The sequence below is a fragment of the Echeneis naucrates genome, chromosome 21 (genome assembly GCF_900963305.1).
Source record: "Echeneis naucrates chromosome 21, fEcheNa1.1, whole genome shotgun sequence".
Classification (NCBI taxonomy): domain Eukaryota; kingdom Metazoa; phylum Chordata; class Actinopteri; order Carangiformes; family Echeneidae; genus Echeneis; species Echeneis naucrates.
In genome coordinates this window covers 2,004,690-2,025,096 of record NC_042531.1, presented here as the reverse complement: position 1 = coordinate 2,025,096, position 20,407 = coordinate 2,004,690, and the positions used below count along the sequence as shown (strand labels likewise).

General features: G+C 46.6%; 1 protein-coding gene across 1 annotated transcript; it reads right to left on the bottom strand.

The window, feature by feature from the left end:
- Positions 1-3,531: 3,531 nt before the first annotated feature.
- rif1 (replication timing regulatory factor 1) lies at positions 3,532-20,237 on the bottom strand. The gene is made up of 36 exons (XM_029492895.1): positions 19,973-20,237; positions 19,276-19,324; positions 18,832-18,963; positions 18,668-18,746; positions 18,474-18,570; positions 18,240-18,370; positions 17,828-17,922; positions 17,457-17,646; positions 17,262-17,354; positions 17,038-17,176; positions 16,783-16,934; positions 16,180-16,291; positions 15,921-16,097; positions 15,353-15,460; positions 15,174-15,236; positions 14,401-14,504; positions 13,916-14,002; positions 13,759-13,832; positions 13,478-13,658; positions 12,964-13,071; positions 12,710-12,859; positions 12,172-12,271; positions 11,798-12,084; positions 11,507-11,709; positions 10,626-10,719; positions 10,405-10,536; positions 9,879-10,021; positions 9,709-9,798; positions 9,571-9,625; positions 5,553-8,531; positions 5,353-5,481; positions 5,182-5,268; positions 4,787-4,902; positions 4,563-4,713; positions 4,346-4,472; positions 3,532-4,255 (listed from the first exon to the last, which is right to left on the bottom strand). The coding sequence occupies exons 3-36, from the start codon at positions 18,945-18,947 to the stop codon at positions 3,972-3,974; spliced, it is 7,233 nt and encodes a 2,410-aa protein (XP_029348755.1). The 5' UTR covers positions 18,948-18,963; positions 19,276-19,324; positions 19,973-20,237; the 3' UTR covers positions 3,532-3,971.
- Between the last annotated feature and the right edge of the window lie 170 nt (positions 20,238-20,407).

Below are 20,407 nucleotides of genomic sequence, written 5' to 3'. Positions count from 1 at the left end.
CTCTGTGTCACTGCTCTTACAAACCTTGTCCAGGCAGTCCAGGATCTCCAGTCCGACCAGGCAGTCCTGTTGGACCGGGACGACCCGGCTTCCCCAGAGGGCCCTGGGATCCCTTCAGCCCCTGCAGACAGATCGAAACAGCTGAGTGATGAGCAGCTGCGTGGAGTTTATTCCTACTGAAATAAAAATAAGAAGTATTCACCCACCGTGCTTCCTCTGCCTCCAAGGTCTCCTCTGGGGCCCGGCTCACCCCTCAGACCCGGATCTCCTCGCAGGCCTGGGTGGCCCTGGAAAAGCACAGCACAGCACAGCACGACGTCAGAGTGTTAGTCTACTTCATTCTGAACCTGAGAGTTCATCACATCCTCTACCTTCTCTCCAAGCTCTCCGGAGACGCCGCGTTCACCCTGTGGAGACACACGTCCAAATAATTCCCTCAGAAATCTATCTGACATCTGCAGGAACAGGACCAAAAAGAAAAACGACTTCATCCTCACCTTCTCTCCGCCGGCTCCCTTCTTTCCTCTCTCACCTTTTTCACCCTAAAAGACAGAAATAAAGAAGAATGAAAGTGCTGCTCTTCAGAAATGTGTATGAAACGTGCAGCATGACGGTCACTTACCATGATTCCCTTTCGCCCCTTAATGCCCTGTGAAAGCAGAGAATGATCACTACAGTAAAGTCACACTGATGATCTGCAGAAAAACAGACTCACCTGCAACTAAAATCTACATTTTTCTTAGTGCTGGTTGGATACAAGAAAGAAAGTGATGTAAAGAATGACAACAGCAAATAAAAATAAATAATTGAAAAATTAAAGAATGGGGGAGAATGAGACTCAGATGAAGCCGTGGGGGTCAACTTCTCTGGGGGGGAAAAAAAAAAAAAAGGCATAATAATGGCAAATAAAATTAGAAATTAATGCGGCTTGTGTATTTATTTATTTTTTTGGGCACCTTTATCATCCCGGGAGTTCCTATGTCCCCGTACAGACCCCTCCAGCCTCTGTTGCCCTTCTCCCCCTGTGGAATCACGACGTGGTGACGGTAAATACAGCCACACCTGACGCTCAATCCGATTTACTTGTCTGATCATTTCTATTTTATTCGATATTTTGGCTGTTTGATCACGATGTTCACTGTAAATTTGATCCAATGTTAAACAGCCCAAATAACAATAACCAACGATTTAAAATGTTGCCGCTGTGTGTCTGTGACCTTTGGACCTGGCTCTCCCATGGTTCCTTGTGGTCCTGGTTCTCCGTCTGGACCGATCGCTCCAGGCTGGCCCTGAAGGACACGCAGCAGTCAGAACCAGTCACCTCTGTCTGCCCATAAATACATGAAGTTGGGTAGAAAAGTGCAGTGAAACGTGTGTTTCAGTGTGTTACGCTGCACCTTCGGCCCTCTGGGTCCCCTGCAGCCCTTAAAAACACAAACCGGGTCAGATTGCAGTGAATGTACTGAACCCATATGATGTGATCAACACATTGATATCATTTTGAATAAAGTACCTGCTCCCCTTTAGGTCCTGTGATTTGTTCTGTTATATCAACCTGCAGAGTTAAAGACAAACCAACAGTTTTGTGTCGATTTAAAAAGTTCAGACTCTGGAACTTCAGTTAGATTATAGAAGATATTCAACTGAAACCACTTTTGTGTGTTTGTGTTCATCACCATCAGCTCAGCTTTGTGTTTGATCGGAGGAAACGGGGGGGGAGGAGGAGGAGGAGGGATGAAGACCTGACATCTCCGAGCTGACCAGCGGCTGGATGGAGATCCTGCTAAGACAGAAAACAACAGCTGACAACACAACAGGTTCAGTCCGGATCACTTGTGTCCTTCCTGCTGAAGACCGAGTTCATTTCCAGACACTCAGGAAGTCACAGGAAGGAAAACGACCACCGCCGTGGCTGCACCTACTGGTGGTGATGGAGGCAGCAGCCGGCTGGAGGCCGCTGAGCAAGGCAGTCCATCCCAGAAACAGCTGAGTCAGCATTTTTCTTCCTGCAACGGCCACATGTTAAGAATCTGACACAGAAAAATAAACACTGCAAGTCCTGGAAATTAAAAATAGCCTGAAATAATCAATGTTAAAGTGTCAGGAGTAAAGAGCAGACGTCGTTTCTCTCAGTGTAATCAAGAATTGGACGTAAAGAGTAGATGGATTGTTTGGTGAAGAAACAGCTTCAGGGCTGCACAGTAAGCACAGACTGTCCAGGATGCTGATCTAAACCGAACGGAGCTCATTCTTTTTGTTTCTCCAGGTTCTTTTGAGCGTAAACATGAGTATTTCATCTATTTATTGTTTTTATTTGACTTAAAATTTCCTTTCCATTTTAAGGTGAACTTTGTGAAACGTAATTAAACTTATTTACAGAATCAGCAAATCGGCATAAGACACAAAACATTAACATGAATTTCAATGAGACCTGCTGCAGTTAATCCACTTCTACATGAATTAAAAATAAATAAATAAATAAATCAGCCTTCAGCTTGATCAATCCACGTCTGATTGTCTGATCCGACACAGCTCAGACATCACATCATGTTAAAATCACTCATGCACCGTGCTCTTACCTCGGCAGCGTTCCCTCTTCCCGGCTGTGCGTGGACGTTCTCGCCCTGCGGTGGGAGAAGTCTGCTGGTCCCGTTTCTCTTCCTGGTCATGGTCCAGCTGGATCCGGAGCCGGAGCCCAACCTGCTGGGCTTGCAGGCTGAGTCCGACTTATCTCAATAAAGCGTGGAAATGCAACGCAGCCTCTGGCAGCACTCTGCAGAAATAATCAGATAATTGCTCGACGCGGCGAGCCAAAGAGAAGACGACAGGGGCGGCCTGCGTGGAGACGATGGGAAGGAGCCGGTTGGACCTTCTGTCATTTTGTGTTATATTACGGTGCATTACTGTATTTCCATTTAGATCGCAGGCCTCCGGCCAAGAGGAGCACAGCAATCCGATCAGCCTCCTCTGCTCCTACAAACAGAAGAGCTGCTGATTCAGAGGGAGGAAACAGAGTGAACTGTGAAGCTGCTTCGACCTCTGACCTCCAGCTGTGACGTCTGCTCTGTACTCCACTGAACTTTAATCTAATTGAGTTGAAGTCTATGGGAAAACGTCCCTCCTCCTCCCTGACGAGTTTATGGTCTCAGTCTGAAACACAACATGATGTTTGTTTGTTTTTTTTTTAAAGGATGCTCCATTTAGAGGGAAACAGACCAGGAAGGAGGGGAGGGGGTAGGGGGCGGGGCTACTGTGTGGCAGAAACCCAATCAGGAAAGAGTACAGAGCAGGTCAGATCCACCTTCAACACCAAGATGTTGATGCCAAAATTACAAACTAAACTTTGGTGAAACGGCAGCTCACAGACCAACAGGGGGACGTCAGCTGGGGACGAGGTCCAGGACACATTTTCATCCACAGGCCAACCCTTCCTGTCCATCAGTGTCAAACTGATCCGTCTTTTCTCTCACCTTTCAGAGACCGAAGGCTAGCTAAGAGCTAAAAATAAAATTGAAATTAAAAATCTGTTTATCCTTTTATTTCAACATTAAAAACCACAAATAAAGACCTAAGTGCAGCATGTCAACTACCATCTACTGCATTTCATTACATTAAAAAGGGAAACAAGACATTAATGGACAGAGACAGAAAAAGATCAGAAACCAATCTATAAAAATGTACACGAGCCAAACTGGAGCCTAAAAAACAGGCACATGAAAACATCTGTAGTCTTTGAATCAGTCAGAGCAAACAGTCGGACTACATCTATCTGAGAAAATGTCCACGCAGTTAAAAAGTGTTGACTGTGCTTCCCTCTGAGAGGGGAAGCCTCTTCTGCTCTTCTAAAAATTAGGTCAAAAAATACCCAGTTAAAACCATAAAATTCTCCTTTAGTGAAACTTTCTCGCCGAGCGCGACGTCATGATGCAGAATACTTCATCCTCAGTCACAGAGCCGTCCTTTTTAGTCGGTCAGGGTTTGCCGTCCGTGTGGCGAAGCCGCGTGTGCAGCTCGACCACCACGCGGCGCATCAAGCCTCCTAACTGATCGTGCATCTGGAGGAGCTCCTGTGGAGAGCAGCGGCTGAGTTCTGGAGGCGTCATCCTGCTGCTCAGGGCCTCCACGTCCGACAGCAGCAGGACTTCAGTTTGGTGCTGCTGGTCTCCTCCTGTCGGCGCGTCGGGCGTCTGATTCTCGCCGCCGTCCTGCTGTGGCCTCACGTCTGCAGGCAGCGGCTCGTCCAGCAGCTCTGTAGCTGCAAATAGATTGTGTTGTTAATGTACTTAGAGGATCAGCCTTACGGGTTCTGCAGACTGTTCTTAGTTCGACTGAGAAGAAAACCCACCTAACGTCTCAGCTGAGCTTTTATCCTCTTCATCCTGGTTTTGACGAACGCTCGTCTCCTCCAGCTCAGAGGTCATCATCTCCATTTCATCCAAACTCTTCAACTCGTCACCTCCTTTGCCTTTTCGCTGGAAGATAATAGTTCAAAGGTCAAAACATAACGCTGCGTTTGTCTCCTTAGAGACAGTTGTGCAGCAGCTGACTCTCCGTCATTGTACCTGCTGTTCATAAATCTTAAGCGCCTTCTTCACGTTGGAGACTTTCGGGGAGCGAATGGGCAGAGTTTTTATTTCAGTGGGAGTGAGAGCGCTGAGGTCGCCGACCGTTTTGATGTTTCTGGCTCGAACAAGCTGCCCAAAGCCGCGAGACCTGAGGGGACATTCAGGTTGTGTTAGAGGAGCAGGAACCAGGACAATTAGAAAACATTTCCTGTTTTACTCACCACATGTTGGAGGATATCTGCGGCAGCACAGCTTCCACAGGTGTGGAACAGCCAACCAGGGCTGGATAGATGCAGTCTCTGGGGACGGGCCGAGGCTCTTGGCTCATTTCAGAAATCTAGACAAACAAAACAGGAATAGATCTGTGATGAGGAGAGGAAGCCACAAGCTGCACACCGAGGAGCTTTTTTTTTTTTTTTATTATTTTCTCATCTCACCACAGACATTGTGAATTAACGCTGGCTGCATCAAAGTTGCAGGTTGAAAATTTTGAGCTAATTCAGTGAACTGGATTTGTGGATCTTTCCTAACGTGCTCCTCCTCTCTGGATCGATGGTAGAAGCTCAAAGTTATGATGGTAACACCAGAGATATTTTGATTAGATGATTGGTCTTACCAGGCATTTCTTGGAGCTCTTGTATCCTGGACTTCGCAGATTTCTGGGGCTGAGGATCATCAAGCCCTTTGTTGGAGTAGTGACATACTAGACAAACAGAAGAATGGGCAGGTTGAATCACAACAGGAGAAAAATCTTTGGTCTGTGTGAATGTGAGGTCCTCGGCGGTACCTTGGGCTGTGGGATGCTGCTAACTTTGGATCTTCTCGGGGAGCTGGTCCTGATCGCTGGGCTGCGACGATCAATGTCGTCTGCCGTTTCCTGCTGCTGGATCGGGTCGGCAAAAGACACACGTCTGGACTGCAGGAGAGAAAATAAAGTTACTCCAATCCACATAAAACAAATAAAAGCTCATGATGGTTGTTGCTTACTTTGACGAGCGGTGAGGGAGTCTCCTCCTCGAGTGGTCTCTTCTGACCCTTCTTCAGAATACTGGTGGAGGGGGAAGCCGAAGGAGACCAGGTTCCTCTGGTTCTGCCACTGCTGGGGCTTTGACCAACCTCCGACGCCATGACGGACTCCAGGTCCTTCTGCTTCACCGGAGAGTCCTGGAAAACATCTTTGTGAGTCGAGTCTACAGCCACCGGAGCGTCGCACAGATCGGTCAGGGCAGCATCCAGATTTACGACGACGTCGTTCCCAGCGTCGTCCATCTGAGTCTCGTCTTCATCCTGACCCTCCGCAGTCTGGATTTTGTCGTCTTTGTCGTTCTCCTGCAGAGGTGCGATCCCGTCCTCAGTATGGAAGTCTGAAACGGGCTCCTCATCCTCCTTTGAGAGTCCCTCTGAGTCATTGGCGACACTTTCACCAACCTGGGCTGCATCTTCTTCCACTGGAACGACTGGAAGTTCTTCTTGTTCTGGTTCTGAGAAATCCTTTTGGTTTTCTTCAATGGGAACGTCCTCGTCTTTGTCCTCTAAAGTCTCAGAGGTCTGAGGCTTCTCTGCTGTCTCGTCAGGGGGCACCACGGTGTCCACGGCAGCTTCTTCCTCAACCTCTACACGAGTCCTTCCAGCTGATTGGAGCGGCTCGGAGTCCCCGACATCACACGCTTTTTGAGATATGCTGTCGACGTTGGTTTCAGGGTCGCCAGGCTCCTCTTCCCTTCTCTGAATGTGCTCAGTCTCTGGAGCAGCTGGCTCCGGACCTTCTACAGCACCATCCTCCACATCCATTGGAGACTCTTTCTGCTCGATGTCAGCGGGGACCTGAAGGGATTCTTGGTCTTTGCTTCCCTGTGACTCCTCTGCATCTATCTTTGCGTCGGTACTTTGCGAATCCTCTTCTTGAGAATTACTAACAGCATCATTTGCTGCTTTGTTATTTGTCCCGTCTGTTTTTGATTCAACGGTGAGAGGGCTCTGCAGCGAAGCTCGAGGTTTCCTTCCTCTCTTTTTGGGCATCGGAGGATTTTCTATGGCCTCCTGGGATTCAGACTCGGAGTTCTCTCCGAACGCCTGAGACGACCGCCGTCTCACGTATCTGCCCCGGCCTTGCGACTTCTTCAATCCATCGCCATCTAACGACTGAGAGCTCTCCGGACTTGATTTTGATAGCTCTTCCTGAGCTTTGCTCCTCCTGGTCCTTCCTCCAATTTTGGCTTCTGCCTGATTTTCGGGCAATGTAACTGTCTGAGAGTTGGACCGGCTCTGCCGCCGTGAGGAGTCCTTACTGTCAGACTCTGCTGCCTCAGATGAAGCTTTGTTTCTTCCAGATCTCCGCCTCGACTGGCTATCAGAAGATGAAGGTGTGATCACTTGAGAGTCCTCCTGACTCAGGTTTTGATTAGCACCCTTTCTTGATCTGCGTTTGTCTTTGACCTCCGATTCTGTCAGCTTGTTTGTTCCATCTTTGGACTTGTTAGTTGAACCTCCCTTTTCATTTTCATTTTCCTGCTCAAGCTCGGACTCTTGGGATGGACTGTCAGTTTGAGAAAGGACCATTTGAGAATCTTTCTTTGGTTCATCATCAAATTGACCATTTTTTTCAACAAGCTCAGACTCTTGTGATCTGCCGTCATTTGGAGAGGAAGGAGCGATTGTCTGAGGGTCCTTTTCGGTCTGTTCTACAATCTCATCTGTGGTGGTTTGGCTTGACTGTTTTCTCGGCGATAAAATCTCTTTTTTCTGACCCTTGTCCTCGCCACTCTCCAATGATGCTTTGCTCCGCCGACCACGCCTGCCCTGTGACTGGCTGTCATGATCTGACTGTGTGTCTGACTGTAGGTCAGTTTGGCTGCAGTCCTGCTCTCTGGTGCTTCTCCTTCTGGGTTCAGGTTTATCAAGGAAGTCCTCTGCACTTCTGAACAGTTTGGTTCTCTTCTTCGCTCTCCCCTGAGAGTTGGTTAGGCTTGTCTCGCTCTTGTCCTTCTGAGTTCCTCTTTGCAACCTGCCGCCGTCTTCCTCAGAGGCCTGCTTGCTTCTTGTGTTTGGTCTGCTTTGATTTGGACTGAACTTCTGAGAATTGTTTTTAAGCTCCTCCCCAGAGCGTTTCCTTTTCTGCGGGACGCTTTTCTCTTCCCGTTCCTCTGTACCCTCTCCAGGCAGCAGAGGTCGGATCCTGCAGCGTCCGGACCTCCGGGGTTCGGTCGGAGAAGTCTGGGTCAAAGAGGATTGAGAATCATCCAAATCCTCTTCCTGACTGGACGGACTCAATTCCTCTGAGGGGGAAGTCTTTTCTCTACTCTCCTCCACATCAGTCTGGGTGTCCGGGATAACATCTTCATCCTCTGTTATGTCACTGGGAAGTCTTTCAGTCAACCTTACAGGCTCAGTTTTCACCCCAGAGTCCTTCGGCCTTCGAGGGGATTCTGCGTCATTGCTCACGGTATGCTGCGAGTTAATCTTTCCCGTCATCGAGGACTGGGATTCCTCAGGGTTCGGGCCAGCGGTTGTCTGCGAAGTCTTTTTCGTGTTGGAGAGTTTCATGAGTGGGCCTGTGAACTTGGAAGTGCTGCTGGGACTTGCAGACTTTCCCTCAGCATACTTCTCCAGAGTGATAAAGGACTGCCTGCGACTGTTGGGCTTCTGTGGAGTTCCTGAGACCAAATCTGAAGAGCCAGAGATGTTAGGACTGGAACCGTCTTTAGACTCCATGTCCTCAGCTTCTGCTCTTGGTTCTTTCTTGGCATCATCGTCCATTGAAACATCGGCTAACTCTGGGATCGCATCTTTAGCTCCATCTACAGTCTTGTTTTCATCCTCCATAGAAACATCGGCCGACTCCGAGTTCATCTCGTCAATCAGGTTCTTTTCTGTTTTTTTATCCACTTCTTCTGTTGTGGCATAGTCTTGAGTCTCTTTTGTTAGGATTTCAGTCTGTCTCGTATTTCCCACTCCATCCTGAGGAAGCTGGAAGAAACCAAATCAAACTAAATTAGTGTCACCGCTTTATAAGTGAGAATGGATTAAGAGCCAAATGCAATTAAATCCACATTTGTGTTGTAATGGAATTCTTGTTTCCATGTAAGTCCAGACCGGCCATCGTCTGGAGAACAGTGATCATCTGTGTCTCGCTGTGTAAGATCGGCCTCAACTGTGCATCAAAATCAAAAGTATCTGTGAGCTGAAGCTCTTCATCAGTTCACATCTCTGCACCGCTCACACATTAACAAACTTTCACCTACATTACTTTTATTTGTTTTTGTTTCTGAACCACAAATTTTAAAAACATTTCTGTCCTGACTGTAAAATTGGGATTAAACACACGATTAAAAGAAAGGAGCCATGTTAACCATGTTAAAGAACATAAGCCGATTTTACATCTGTGGGAGAGAGCACATTATTTATTTTTTGGATAAACTCCATTAAAAGTATCTGACTGTTGTCGACTTATTTATTTTAATTTTTCCCCCCAAAAGGAGCCACTGCAACTGCCTGCAAACTTGCATAAACAGATAATTGGCCCCATCTGCCCAGAAAGCCTCTCGGGCCCCTCGTGGGGAGGCATTGTGGTTAAAGGCAGAGAGCAGATCCAGAACATCTGGATCCAGAGAAGATCAGGACCCCCACCAGGAAGACACATCAGAGCTACCAATCTTCTTCTGTCATCCCAACACAACAAGGACTGACAGATGTAGGATATGATTTCAGCTCTTACTGTTTTCACACGTCATTTTTTGGCTCTGGTTCTGGGAAAAAAGCTCGGACAGCCAAAACCTGCCACTGCATCAGTTAAAGCTCCAAGATTTTAACCAACAGCTACGTCAAACACTTTTAGTTTACAGTAAAGTCAGATGGGACAGCCGAGGCTACTTAAAGCTCAAAGCAATAAAATACAAAGAGACTTTGTTTTACTCGTACTCAGAACGAGAAGGAGGGTGAAAACAACCCCCCCAGTGGAGTCTTCCCTCCTTTCTTTGGCCCGTGATTAGGGAGTGCGTTTCATTACCTCGCCAGGAGAGTCTCCTGAGATTTTCTCAGCTTGGTCTTTGGGCAGTTTGTCCCTGAAGGGAAGAATAATGCGTTAGATGGATTCTGTTTTTAATAAGAGAGCAGAGATTTGTCCTGATTCTGGGTCAGGACTTACTGAGAGTCCTCCTGGCTCTGGGTGTACTGAGTGAAAGCCGTCGTGTCCAGAGAAGAGTCGAGGTTGTTGTACATGGCTGGGATGTCGACCCTGTGACGGGAAACATCGTCTTCACGCAACTGACGACACGAGAGCTTCAAATATGTTTTATGTTGGTGGACAGATCTGACCTTTTAGTCCTTTTCACTTCCTTCTGGTGCTCCGTCAAAACTCTCTCCTTCGTTTCAGGGGGAATGAAGACAAAGTCGATGGAGGCCTCTTCCTCCAGGACTTCTCTGCGGGGGGGTTTGGGGGAGGAGAAGTCCAGCTTTGTCTGTGAAGGGAAACACTGTTATCATGCTAATGTAGAGAAGGTCCGGATTTGTTCATCAATATGAACTGTAAATTACACACTGCCCTTCATTCAATCAATCACTGGTGCCATTCATAAAACAAATGTGCAAAGTCACGTGTCTCTATCTTAACAGGAAGCTGAGGAGCAGTTTCCACCAACATCGATGCAACTTTTTAAAATGAAGATTGTGCAGTCAATCAAAAGGTTAAAAAAAAAATAAAATCATATTTTGCTTTTTTAACTTCTGGGATTTCATTTTATCTGACATTGTCTCCATTTGTATCTTGTTTTTTTTGCATTTGAATGTTTTACTTTGACTGTGAAGGGCTTAGTGAAGGGCCCTGTGTTGGAGCTGGACTCACAGAAACCGGTTTGGACGTCTTAGCAGAGCTCCGGTCTTTCGTCTCAGAGGCTTTTGCCAGCAGCGAGTCCCTTTTCCCCACGGAGGACACAGGCATCCCGCTGAGCTTGGTCTCCAGCTGGGAACTCTCACTCTGAACAAACACAACCGGCCGACGGTGAGAACAGAGCACGCACACACACACAGCGGCCATCTTTCATCCAGCCATTTGTGTCCACTCACTGAATATTGTCCGCTGAGCTCATCAGAAACAGGGACGACCTCAAACCCAGGAAGGATGATGGGGATCTTCTGTTTCACTTGGCTCAGTATCGGTCTGTGAAGGAGAAAACATTGACAAAGTCCTCCATTTAGATCCAAAACCCTTTAGGTCCTTTATGTGACATTGGGGAAGATAAGTTTCCAGCTGTGCTGATGACGCAGATGTGTATTTGAGCCAGATATAAAAAAATGTAAAAATACGCCCTCGTTTTCTGACCACTGATGCCAAGTGAGGACAAAACTGAAATATGTCTCTTTTGGCCCAAAGATAACAAATGTCCTCTGCTGTAAACCTGGCCTTCTGGCTGCTGAAGGTTAAATCATAGGTTAGATGTCAGGTCAGGGTGTAACGATCCAGCTATCTGTCAACAATAACACGTTGGTTTTGTTATTCTATATAAAAAAAAATATAACAGTTAATAGCAAAACACATTCATCTTTAATTTAAATGCAAATTCAGAACCCATCAAAGATTTCTTCAGCTTGTTTTAATAGGACCTGCTGCTGAAGGTGACCTAAACAAATATTGCAGTCTTCTATTTGAATTTACTTCATTTCCATATTTTACCTTTATCTTCTGTCCTGTGTAACTTCTTTGTCCCTCTTATTTTACTGTACTACCCTTTTTTGGATACACTTCTTCCATGAAAATTGCTCTATAAATGAATTTTATTCAGCGCCAAACAATAAATAAATTTTATACAGAACTTTCTACACAATCCAGATTTTTTTTTTTATTCAGTAAGTGAATTCAGCCCTCAGATGTTTCAGATGGAGACAATCAGAACAACCATTCAGACTTCATCTTTGCCTCAGAGTTAAATAAACCCAAAGATTTTCACCTGATGTTTTCGGGGTATGTGAGACAAACCGCGTTGGCGAAGGTTGTGTTCCAGAACTGAGTGACCGAAGTCCGGATGTGCTTGTTCTTGTGCGGAAACAGGACGCACAGCAGAGGAGAGAGCAGAGACAGCAGCTCGTCGTCGTAGGCCAAAGTGGAGCGGCTCTGCAGGCAGCCGAGGACGTCGGTGAGAAGCTTCTCCAGCTGCAATTAAAAACATTTTCAGAGTTTCCCGTCAATCACTGATCTATTCGGATTGGTGCTGCTCGGCTCTGTCGGATTAAGGCTGCACCTTCGACAGCAGCTGAGCGCTGAACGCCGTCTGTTCGCTGCCGGCCTGCTGGTAGAAGAGCCTGAGCGGCTGAATCAGAGACGTCAGCACCTCCTGGATGGCGTTGGCAAGGACGAGGTTGGTGAAAAGGGCCACCAACACGGAGACCAGAGCGAGCCCGGTGGCCTCGGAGCAGGCCTCGGGATCCTCCAGGTAAACCTCCAGACACTGCACCAGCAGGGACTGGAACGTGGACAGGTTCCCCAGGACCTTGTTCTTCTTTCTCCAGTTCACAGGCGTAAAAGGAGCTGCAAGAAGAGGAGGGGGGGGGTTAATCCTCACTTTAACTCAGGACCTTTACCGAAAACTAAACCAAGATCAGATCAACTTATTACACTTCAGCTTCTGCTGGAACTGAGGAGTGTACGGCGAGAAGTCCACACACTCCACCATGACCTGGAGGAAGCTGGAAACACAGCTTAATGTAGCAGGAACCTGCAGGATCAGACAGAAACACGGTTCTTTTCAGTCTAGTCAAGATGTTTTAATAAACTTGAACAGTTCTAGGATTTTGGGTTTATTTTGTGGGAGGATAGTGCCATAATAAATAAAGGACGCGACAGAGACTTGAATTTAATCTGCTCGTTTCTGCCTTTCCTGCACAAGCTGTTGAATTCTTCAGGTGGTTTAATCTGAATAGTTCGTGCAATCACCGAACTGAGGAGTGCTCAAATAGCCGTGCCTGGATAAGTGTAACTACAGAGTTTTACATCTAAATTAAACAATATAAATAGCTCTATTTGAATGTGACATGTTCATGATTTGTCAAAATGGCACAGACATGTTAAAAACTTAAGTTATTTTGTTCATTTGGGAATTAACTGGGACTCCAAATTTTGTGCATCACTTTACAGGCTCATTATTTGTCCTCACCTTGAGGGCGTCTTTGTCTACCGAAGCAGCAATCTTGGCGCAGAGCTCCTCACAGCAGATGTTCTCCTCAGCGGTGACCACCAGCGCCGAGCAGCAGGCGAACACCTTGTACAGCTTCGCCCACGTAGACAGCATGGACTTCTGGGCGGTCTGAGGAAACACGGGGACCAGGACCAGGTTAGACCAGGCTAAAGTGCCAGCAGGTGGCCAAAGATAATCATGGGGAGAAAATGAAAGCGTTAACGTTGACAGACCTGCTGCAGCGGCGCACCGGGCAGAAGGTGTGTGATGGGGAAGAGCAGAGCAGAGTGCACGGCGCTGAAGTTGTGCTCCAGAGCATCGCCTTGGTTCACTTCATTAGACTGAAATCAGAAAAAGTCCAACTGTAACAGATGGAATCGATCAGCCCGCTGACAAAACAGAGAGAATGAATAGAAAACAGCCTAACATTTAGTTTTTTCTATACTTAACTCACTTTACCATCATGACAGGGCTTTTTATTATTTGTTAAAAGTAAAAACTCTTCATCTGTATTTTAGCCTGATGTGAACTATCAGCTTTTGCAATCCATGCCAGGGATTTTTATACAGATGATTTTTTAATATGCTGATATAGTGTTTTTAACATTTCTCCAAAATAGCAGTCATATTTCTTTCATTCTAAAAAAGCCCTTCCTGTCCCCAAAAGTGCAGATCAGTCTACACATCTGTTGAGTGAAATCTGGACTCAGGTGTGTCAGGTTCCTCTGAGTAATTAGCGCTCCTTTACCTGTGTGATGGTTTCCGTCAGCGGGCCGACCATCACGCTCCACATCCTCAGCAGCTGCTCTTTGTTCTGCACAGAACAGCCGCTGCCTCTGATGGCGCCCAGCACAGCCTCCCCGAACGCCAGAGGGGACGTGGGGCCCGACAGGCCGCAGCCCACCAGCATCTGAAGGCACTGAAAAAACCTGGAGACGGATACGTCAAGTATAAACAGATCAAGGCGAGTTCCAGATTCATGACATCACACAAACACCATGAAACAATCACACACGAGCGAGGACTCACCTCTCGTCCTGGACGAAGGCTGCAATCATGCTGCTGTTGTAGAGGAGGAGGACGAGAAACAGAGCTGGTGTTCCCTGATGAGAGGAAAACACAGGTTTACCGAACCGTCAGTGACCTTTTCATGGCCGCTGGACATAAAGGCAGCGGGAACACTCACGTTCAGCACGTCCATCTTGCCAACTTGGTAGGAGGTGGAGCCAAGAACTCTCTGGGGGACGCCGGTCAACGTGGCCTCGAGCAGAACCTGAAGAAACGATCCCAGAATCCGAGTTTTATCAACTAAACCAACCGGCCCAAGGCTTGAAAACCTCAGATCCAACTCAAAACAATAAAAAAAAAAAAAAAAAAAGCCAATAACAACAGTTTTAATCTTTATTTTGTCATTTTTAAAGCAATGAAGTGTTATTGGCTCTCTCTGGTAGAGATGTGACTTACAATGATGCTTAAAAATAACCAATTATAAATAGTCCCTGTTGGTTAAAGGCTCAAAACACAGAATCTACAGTTTTATAATACTTAAAAAAATATAAAACTTTTGTTTTTGTCATCAATAGTTACTTCAGTTGTAACATCAATGAGTTGCGAGGAATGAATATATCAGATGAACCTCAAGCTCCATGCGACACATTCAACCAGTCTTACCAGGACTTGGTCTGCAGGCAGAGCTTCTGAGGTGACGACGCTCTGCAGAGCCTGCAGCATCAGTGTGAGCACTTCACAGCCCTGACGCTCCTTCTTGCTGCCAACTATCAGATGAGGAGCAAATAAAGTTTACTGAAAACTCACAGAAAAGACAAGTTCAACCTCGAACGCCTGATTGTGATTTAAGAGACGCGATGTCATCATCGGGGACGGACCCCTCAGTGATTCTGTCTCTTCACAGCTGTCCGGACCTCGAGGGCCCAAACGCTCTGACTTAAACTGATGACAGTGAGAGTGAGTCAGGCGGGGAGGTGGGGACGGACTCTCAGTGGCCCCGCCCCCAAACAGCTGAGCCCAGACCCAATCAGAGTGCTGTATGTGGCGCCGCGAGGAGAAACCCACGACTTTAGGAGTTCACCCAGCTGAGCAGCAGCCACAACACATACAGAGCTGTACCTAAACATTTTTTAATCCGAATGTAAGATGAACTACGAAATAAATATCCTGCAAATGTCTTTAGTATCTGATCACATTCACAGGCTTTCTTTTATCTTCACAGCAAATAAGCTGCATTTTCTGACCTCCCCCCCCCCCAAAAAAAACAAAAACAAAAAAAAAAAAAATTGTAAAAAAGGATTTCTGCTAACCGCCATCAAACCCACAGAAATTCAAACCCGTCCAAAAGTCATGTCAAGTCTTTTCATAGCATTCAGTGTTCCGTCTACTCTCATCTGCCATCTTTGCTGACTTGATGTCTTTGGTGAAGGACTTACCTGACTCTATGGTTAAGTTGACAAAGCGCACAAGACTCGTCCATATGACGTCCAACAGGGAATCTGCGGGAGGGAAAAGGATGATCAACTGGTTTATTCAGGAAACCTGAGGAGGTCTTACTGTTACTCCGTTAAAGAGCGACGTAGAGTCAGCGCTGAATTTAAGCGGGAAGGTTTACCTGGAGCATCTTTGCCGATGCAGATAAATCCATCTCTGATGTTGGAGATGAGCACGGCGGCATGTTTGGTGAAAGAAGTGCCAGAGAGCAACGAGTGAGTCAAGGGCTCTGAGGAGACGAGACAACACCTGATGATTAAACTGCGGTGGTTATTAATCTACACAACAAACACACAACATACAAGCTGAGCAGCTCAAGTATCCATACGGCCGAAAGAAGGATAGTTTCCTCCTTTATGAAACGCTGAAAAAGCATTTTCAGCATTTTCAGTGTTTCATAAACACGGGAGGTTTAGATTTAAAAAAAAAAAAATTTGCTGACATGATGTTGAAGTTTTTTTAAGGCTTAAAAACAATTAATGGAAAATTTCAGAGAGTAGCATATTTATTTTAAAAAAATGCCAGCAGCTGCACCTCTAAAGCAAAAATAATTCATTACTGGCTCTAATTTTGTGCTTTGTTGGTGTATTATTGTTCAGTTGCGTGTCGACTTGCTCCACCAACGTGCTCTTCCACAACACAAAGGAAACTGGACCCATTTATAACCAAGCAACAAATCCAACTCTCACCAAGACTCAGGACAAGTTTCCTCTTTGCTGCCATGGCAACCGCCTCTGGACCCAGGAAGTAGTGAAGCAGCATCTCCAGGCCCAGCAGCTGGATGGAGGGGAAGGTGGGTTGGACCTGGATGCTGCTGTTCAGGCTCATCCGGGACACGTTGGCCGAGCTGTTGAAGCTGGAGCCGCCTGCAGGAAGACAAAGGCTCAGTGTAGAGTATCGTGTCGAGGAGCAGCAGGTCTGGGAGGAGGGGCGGATGTGCTGACCTACCAGTTTTGGGTGTACTGGGTGTAGCAGATCCATTTTGGGCGACAGCTCTGGACGACGTACCTGGGACCAAGAAGTCAGAGCCGATGGTGCACTGAAGCAGAGGCACAGACACCTGGATCGAGACAAACACTGTTCACTCAGCACGGTGCCATTAAGGAGAATCTCAGGTGGGACTCAAATGATTATTCAACTAATTCGATTCAAATTCTTGAATCGAAACTTCTTAAATGAATGTCACTCGCATTAGACGACATGTTCAGTTATTACTGACACACGTTTACAGATTTTGTGGTGCGATACAAAGGATGGAAAAAAAAAAAAAAAAAAAAAAAAAAAAGGCCAAGGCCAAGAAAAACAGAGAGCACAGTGAAGTTTGTTTGCGGCAGCACATCTTCAATGATCTGTCACTTAAACGAAAAAGCACAAAAGCTGATGTAATTTAAACTTATCTTCATTGTTATCATTTTCCCTAAACAACTACTTATTTGATGACTTGATTAGCCTGTGAAATGCTCACTAGAATACTAAACTACAAAACTCAATCAATAGCTCCAGCTCTGATCTCAATGGAGCTATTCCCTTTTGAGGCGCGGACCGACTAACCTGATCAAAGTTAGACGACAGGTTTGGTCCCAGCTGGACCACCAGGTACCACCACACCTCCACTTTGGTGAGCAGCAGAGCTTCTGTCCTGATGTTGATGGACGTGAGCGGCTGCATCAGGAGCTTCATGCGTTTGGCGCTGCACAGGATTTCTTCAGAGGAGCAGCAGAGGCATTCAAATTAAATCCTGAGGAAGGCATGAAAAAAAAAAAAAAAAAAACTGGACAGGGAACCAAGTCGGGTCCAGCTGCTCACCTGGATTGAGGGAGAAGTTATCGATGAGGCTCTTCCAGGCGATGAAGGCGATCTTTTTGACAGTGGGGGAGGAGCTGCGGAAACCCAGCTCCTCCAGATGCAGCAGTGAGTTGATGAAGGGCCCTCCTCTGTGCAGCAGCTGGGAGGGAAAACCACTTTCAGAGCTCCATTCTTCCACGTTCACACTGATGTGTCAGAGCAGACGCAGTGAAAACACACTTTACCTTCCCAAGTAGTTTCACAAATAAAGGCCAGAGTTTGAGGACGTTGGTTTCGTTCTTCGACATGAAGAGTTTCTGCAGCTCTGGGATCAGTTTCTGGTGAAGATAGACAAAAGTAAGTTAGTAGGGTCTCTCATTTCTTTCTCTCCCGAACAGGTCCATCTAGGACTGTCGAGTATTCCGATTCCCGACACTCACAGAAGACATCATTGGCTCCATGATGGCAGCCACCTCCATTTGTCTTTCCAGCAGCAGAGGTAAGCCCATCTCCATGGCCGCCGCCGCCCGCAGACGCACCTTGGAGGCGGAGTGGACCACCAGAGGAATGACCAGCTTCGCCCAGCGGACCGCTCCGTCACCCATCTGGACTGGCGCCTGGTCCAGAAGCCTTCACAGCCAACAGGGTACAATTACATGTCTGAGCATCACATTCTGCGCACGTCCAAGAGTCATGAAATCAAAATAGTCATTTTTAGAAAATAAATGTAAAAAAAAAAACAAAAAAAAAACCAACATCTGATTCCCACCTTGTCTGACAGTAACAGTCCGTAACACTGATCATTTTTTACCTGATGACAACATTTAAGGCTTCGTGCTCCATGACAACAGACTGAATGTCCTCTCTGCTCCACACGCTCTCTACAGCTCCCAGTATGGACGGCACCTGAGCGGAGAATCAACAACCCAGACCCATGAAAACAAATATAAAAGCTGGAGGATTCTTTTTAGAGCAGGTCACAAAGGCCTTGTGCTGTGCGAATGTTGACATTCCATTTAAACTGGAAGGCCAAATCTAGTTCTAGATAAAGAAGTGCCAAGGCCGAGATGTACACTTATAGCAGTAAGACTAGGAGGAATGTTTGTTTGACGTTATCTACAGTCGGTGAAAAATGGAGCATTATTTTGGTCACGATGTGCCGCCTTGGCTGATTACAGGACATGTTTGTGGAACTGCTCTCCAGATCACAGGACGATGCTTACTTTTTTGGCGACTACGTCTGAAGGAAAGCTCTGCTTGGAGATGACCCATAATGCCCTGGTGCATGTGTTCTTGTCTGTGGACTTCTGCACCAGGGAGCAAAGTGCTGATAGTGTATCTGCTGTGAATGTTTCTGGAGGAAACAAGACAACAGCATCACAGTCAGGGCCCATTTCATGTGTTTAGACTTTGATCCAGTAATAATGAGGATGGATGGAACAGGTAAGTGAATGTACCGGGGAGTGCTGAGGCCACACGGGAGTGGTACACACAGAACCCCAAGGCCTGCAGGGCAGCCTGGCTCAGCTCTGAATTCGGGCTGGTGATGTGAGCCTGGAAGAGCGAGATATATTGTTGTAAGGCATCAGAGATAAACAGCTTCGCTACCAACACGGGAGGTTTAGATTTGGAGGTTGTCCCCGCGACTCACCAAGATGGCGTTACCCAAACGACAAAAGTGCTTTTCAACCACAGGGAGAAAGTGCTGGCTTTCCTCACTGCTGAGCCGACTGCAAAGGGGGGGAAAGAAAATATTATTTTCCTTCCCTCGTGTTCCAGCTTTAACAGAGGAAGATCTGAAAACAGGCGACTTACTTTGCAATGGTGAGGTAGGCGTCTGTCTGCTCCGACTGTCCAGCGGTGGCGTCCTCCAGAGATGCCAGCAGAGGGAGGATGCTGGAGCTGCCCGGAGGCCCCGCCGTCGCCATCATTATTACTGCTCAAGGCCTTTAAAAAAAAAAAAAAAAAACCACACACACAACACAGACACACGTGTCAATACATTAATAAAAAAATATATATATATTTAAAAAAAAAAAAAAAAAATCTGCCAAATTACATGGCAGCTTATTTGTATCTTCTTTATCTGGCTTTATAAAGCCCAGAAAATAATTTTATTGTATCGCTCTTTAAAAAGCTTTTGACTGGTCGAGTCCTTCAACCTGTGAAGGTAAATTTGAATGTGCATGTGTGAAAATTACGTTAATCTTTCGGCACAGTTGACGTGAAATAAGCAGCAGCAGAAGAAGAAGCTCGTACCTCTGTGATATTTAGACAAGGCTGTGTTCACACGCCAATGAATCCAGAGCTGCAGACACAGGAAGCAACAAGAAAAGAGTTATAGTTTGGTTTTGTGTTTAGTTTCTATTAGACTGTCAATAAAAAAAGTCATTAGAAAGAACAAACTATTCACATTGCGTTGGATGAATTTATAAAAAACTGCCTTCAAACAGACCAACAGAAAACCTGCAATAAAACTGGAAATATTATTTTCCACGTTTGTCATTTATTGTTGTGTTTATTCTGATAGATTAGACGAGAAGCTGAAGGTGAATTTCCACATTTGCAGACAATAAAGATCATTATTATCATTATAATTCAGCCGTCAGTGTGGAGCAGAGAAATGAGTGTGCTGAATGCTATCAGAGGCCACCAGACCAGATCCAGCTCCAGCTCCGAGGACCAAAACCAGGTCTGAGCCATCACGGTGACCCTGCGGAGGACCAGCTCCCTCAGAGACCGGGATCTTGGAGGGCTCCGAGGAACCGGATCAGAACCGGACCAGAACCGGATCAGACCCATGAGGAGCTGCTGCTGCTGCTAGCTGCACAAGCTCCTGCTGGTTAGCAGCTAGCAGGCAAAGTTTGAAGCACGAACACAAACAACAACAGCAAAAACAGACACACACATTGCAGGGCCGCTGACGGACTCACACTGAAGAACTAAACACACAAACCTTGTGCAGATATTTACACTTCGGGCTCCGCGCAGCAGCGATCGAGTCCGATAAGGAAGCTCCGACAGGCTGACGGGACTCGGCATCCAAGCCGGAGACAAGCGCCGGCCGTCGGCTTCACCTGCTCCAACGTCCCGGTGTGTCCGGTCCGGTCCGGTCCGGTGCGCCGGTTCCTGTAGAATTTGTTGAACTAATTGAATATGTCCGTCTTCTTCTTCTTCTTCTTCCCCTCCAGCTGCTGCTGCCCCGCGAAATCCGCCTGGCGCCAAACCACCACGCCGACGTACGAAATTACCTTTGACCCCAACTACGTCACCCGAGGCCCCGCCCATTTCCCACCTTATAAGGGCGAGACGAGGTGGCTTGAGCTAATTTAAAATAACTTCCTGTTTGTGTAAAAGTTGTTAAAAACATTTAAAACACGTTGAAATCTTA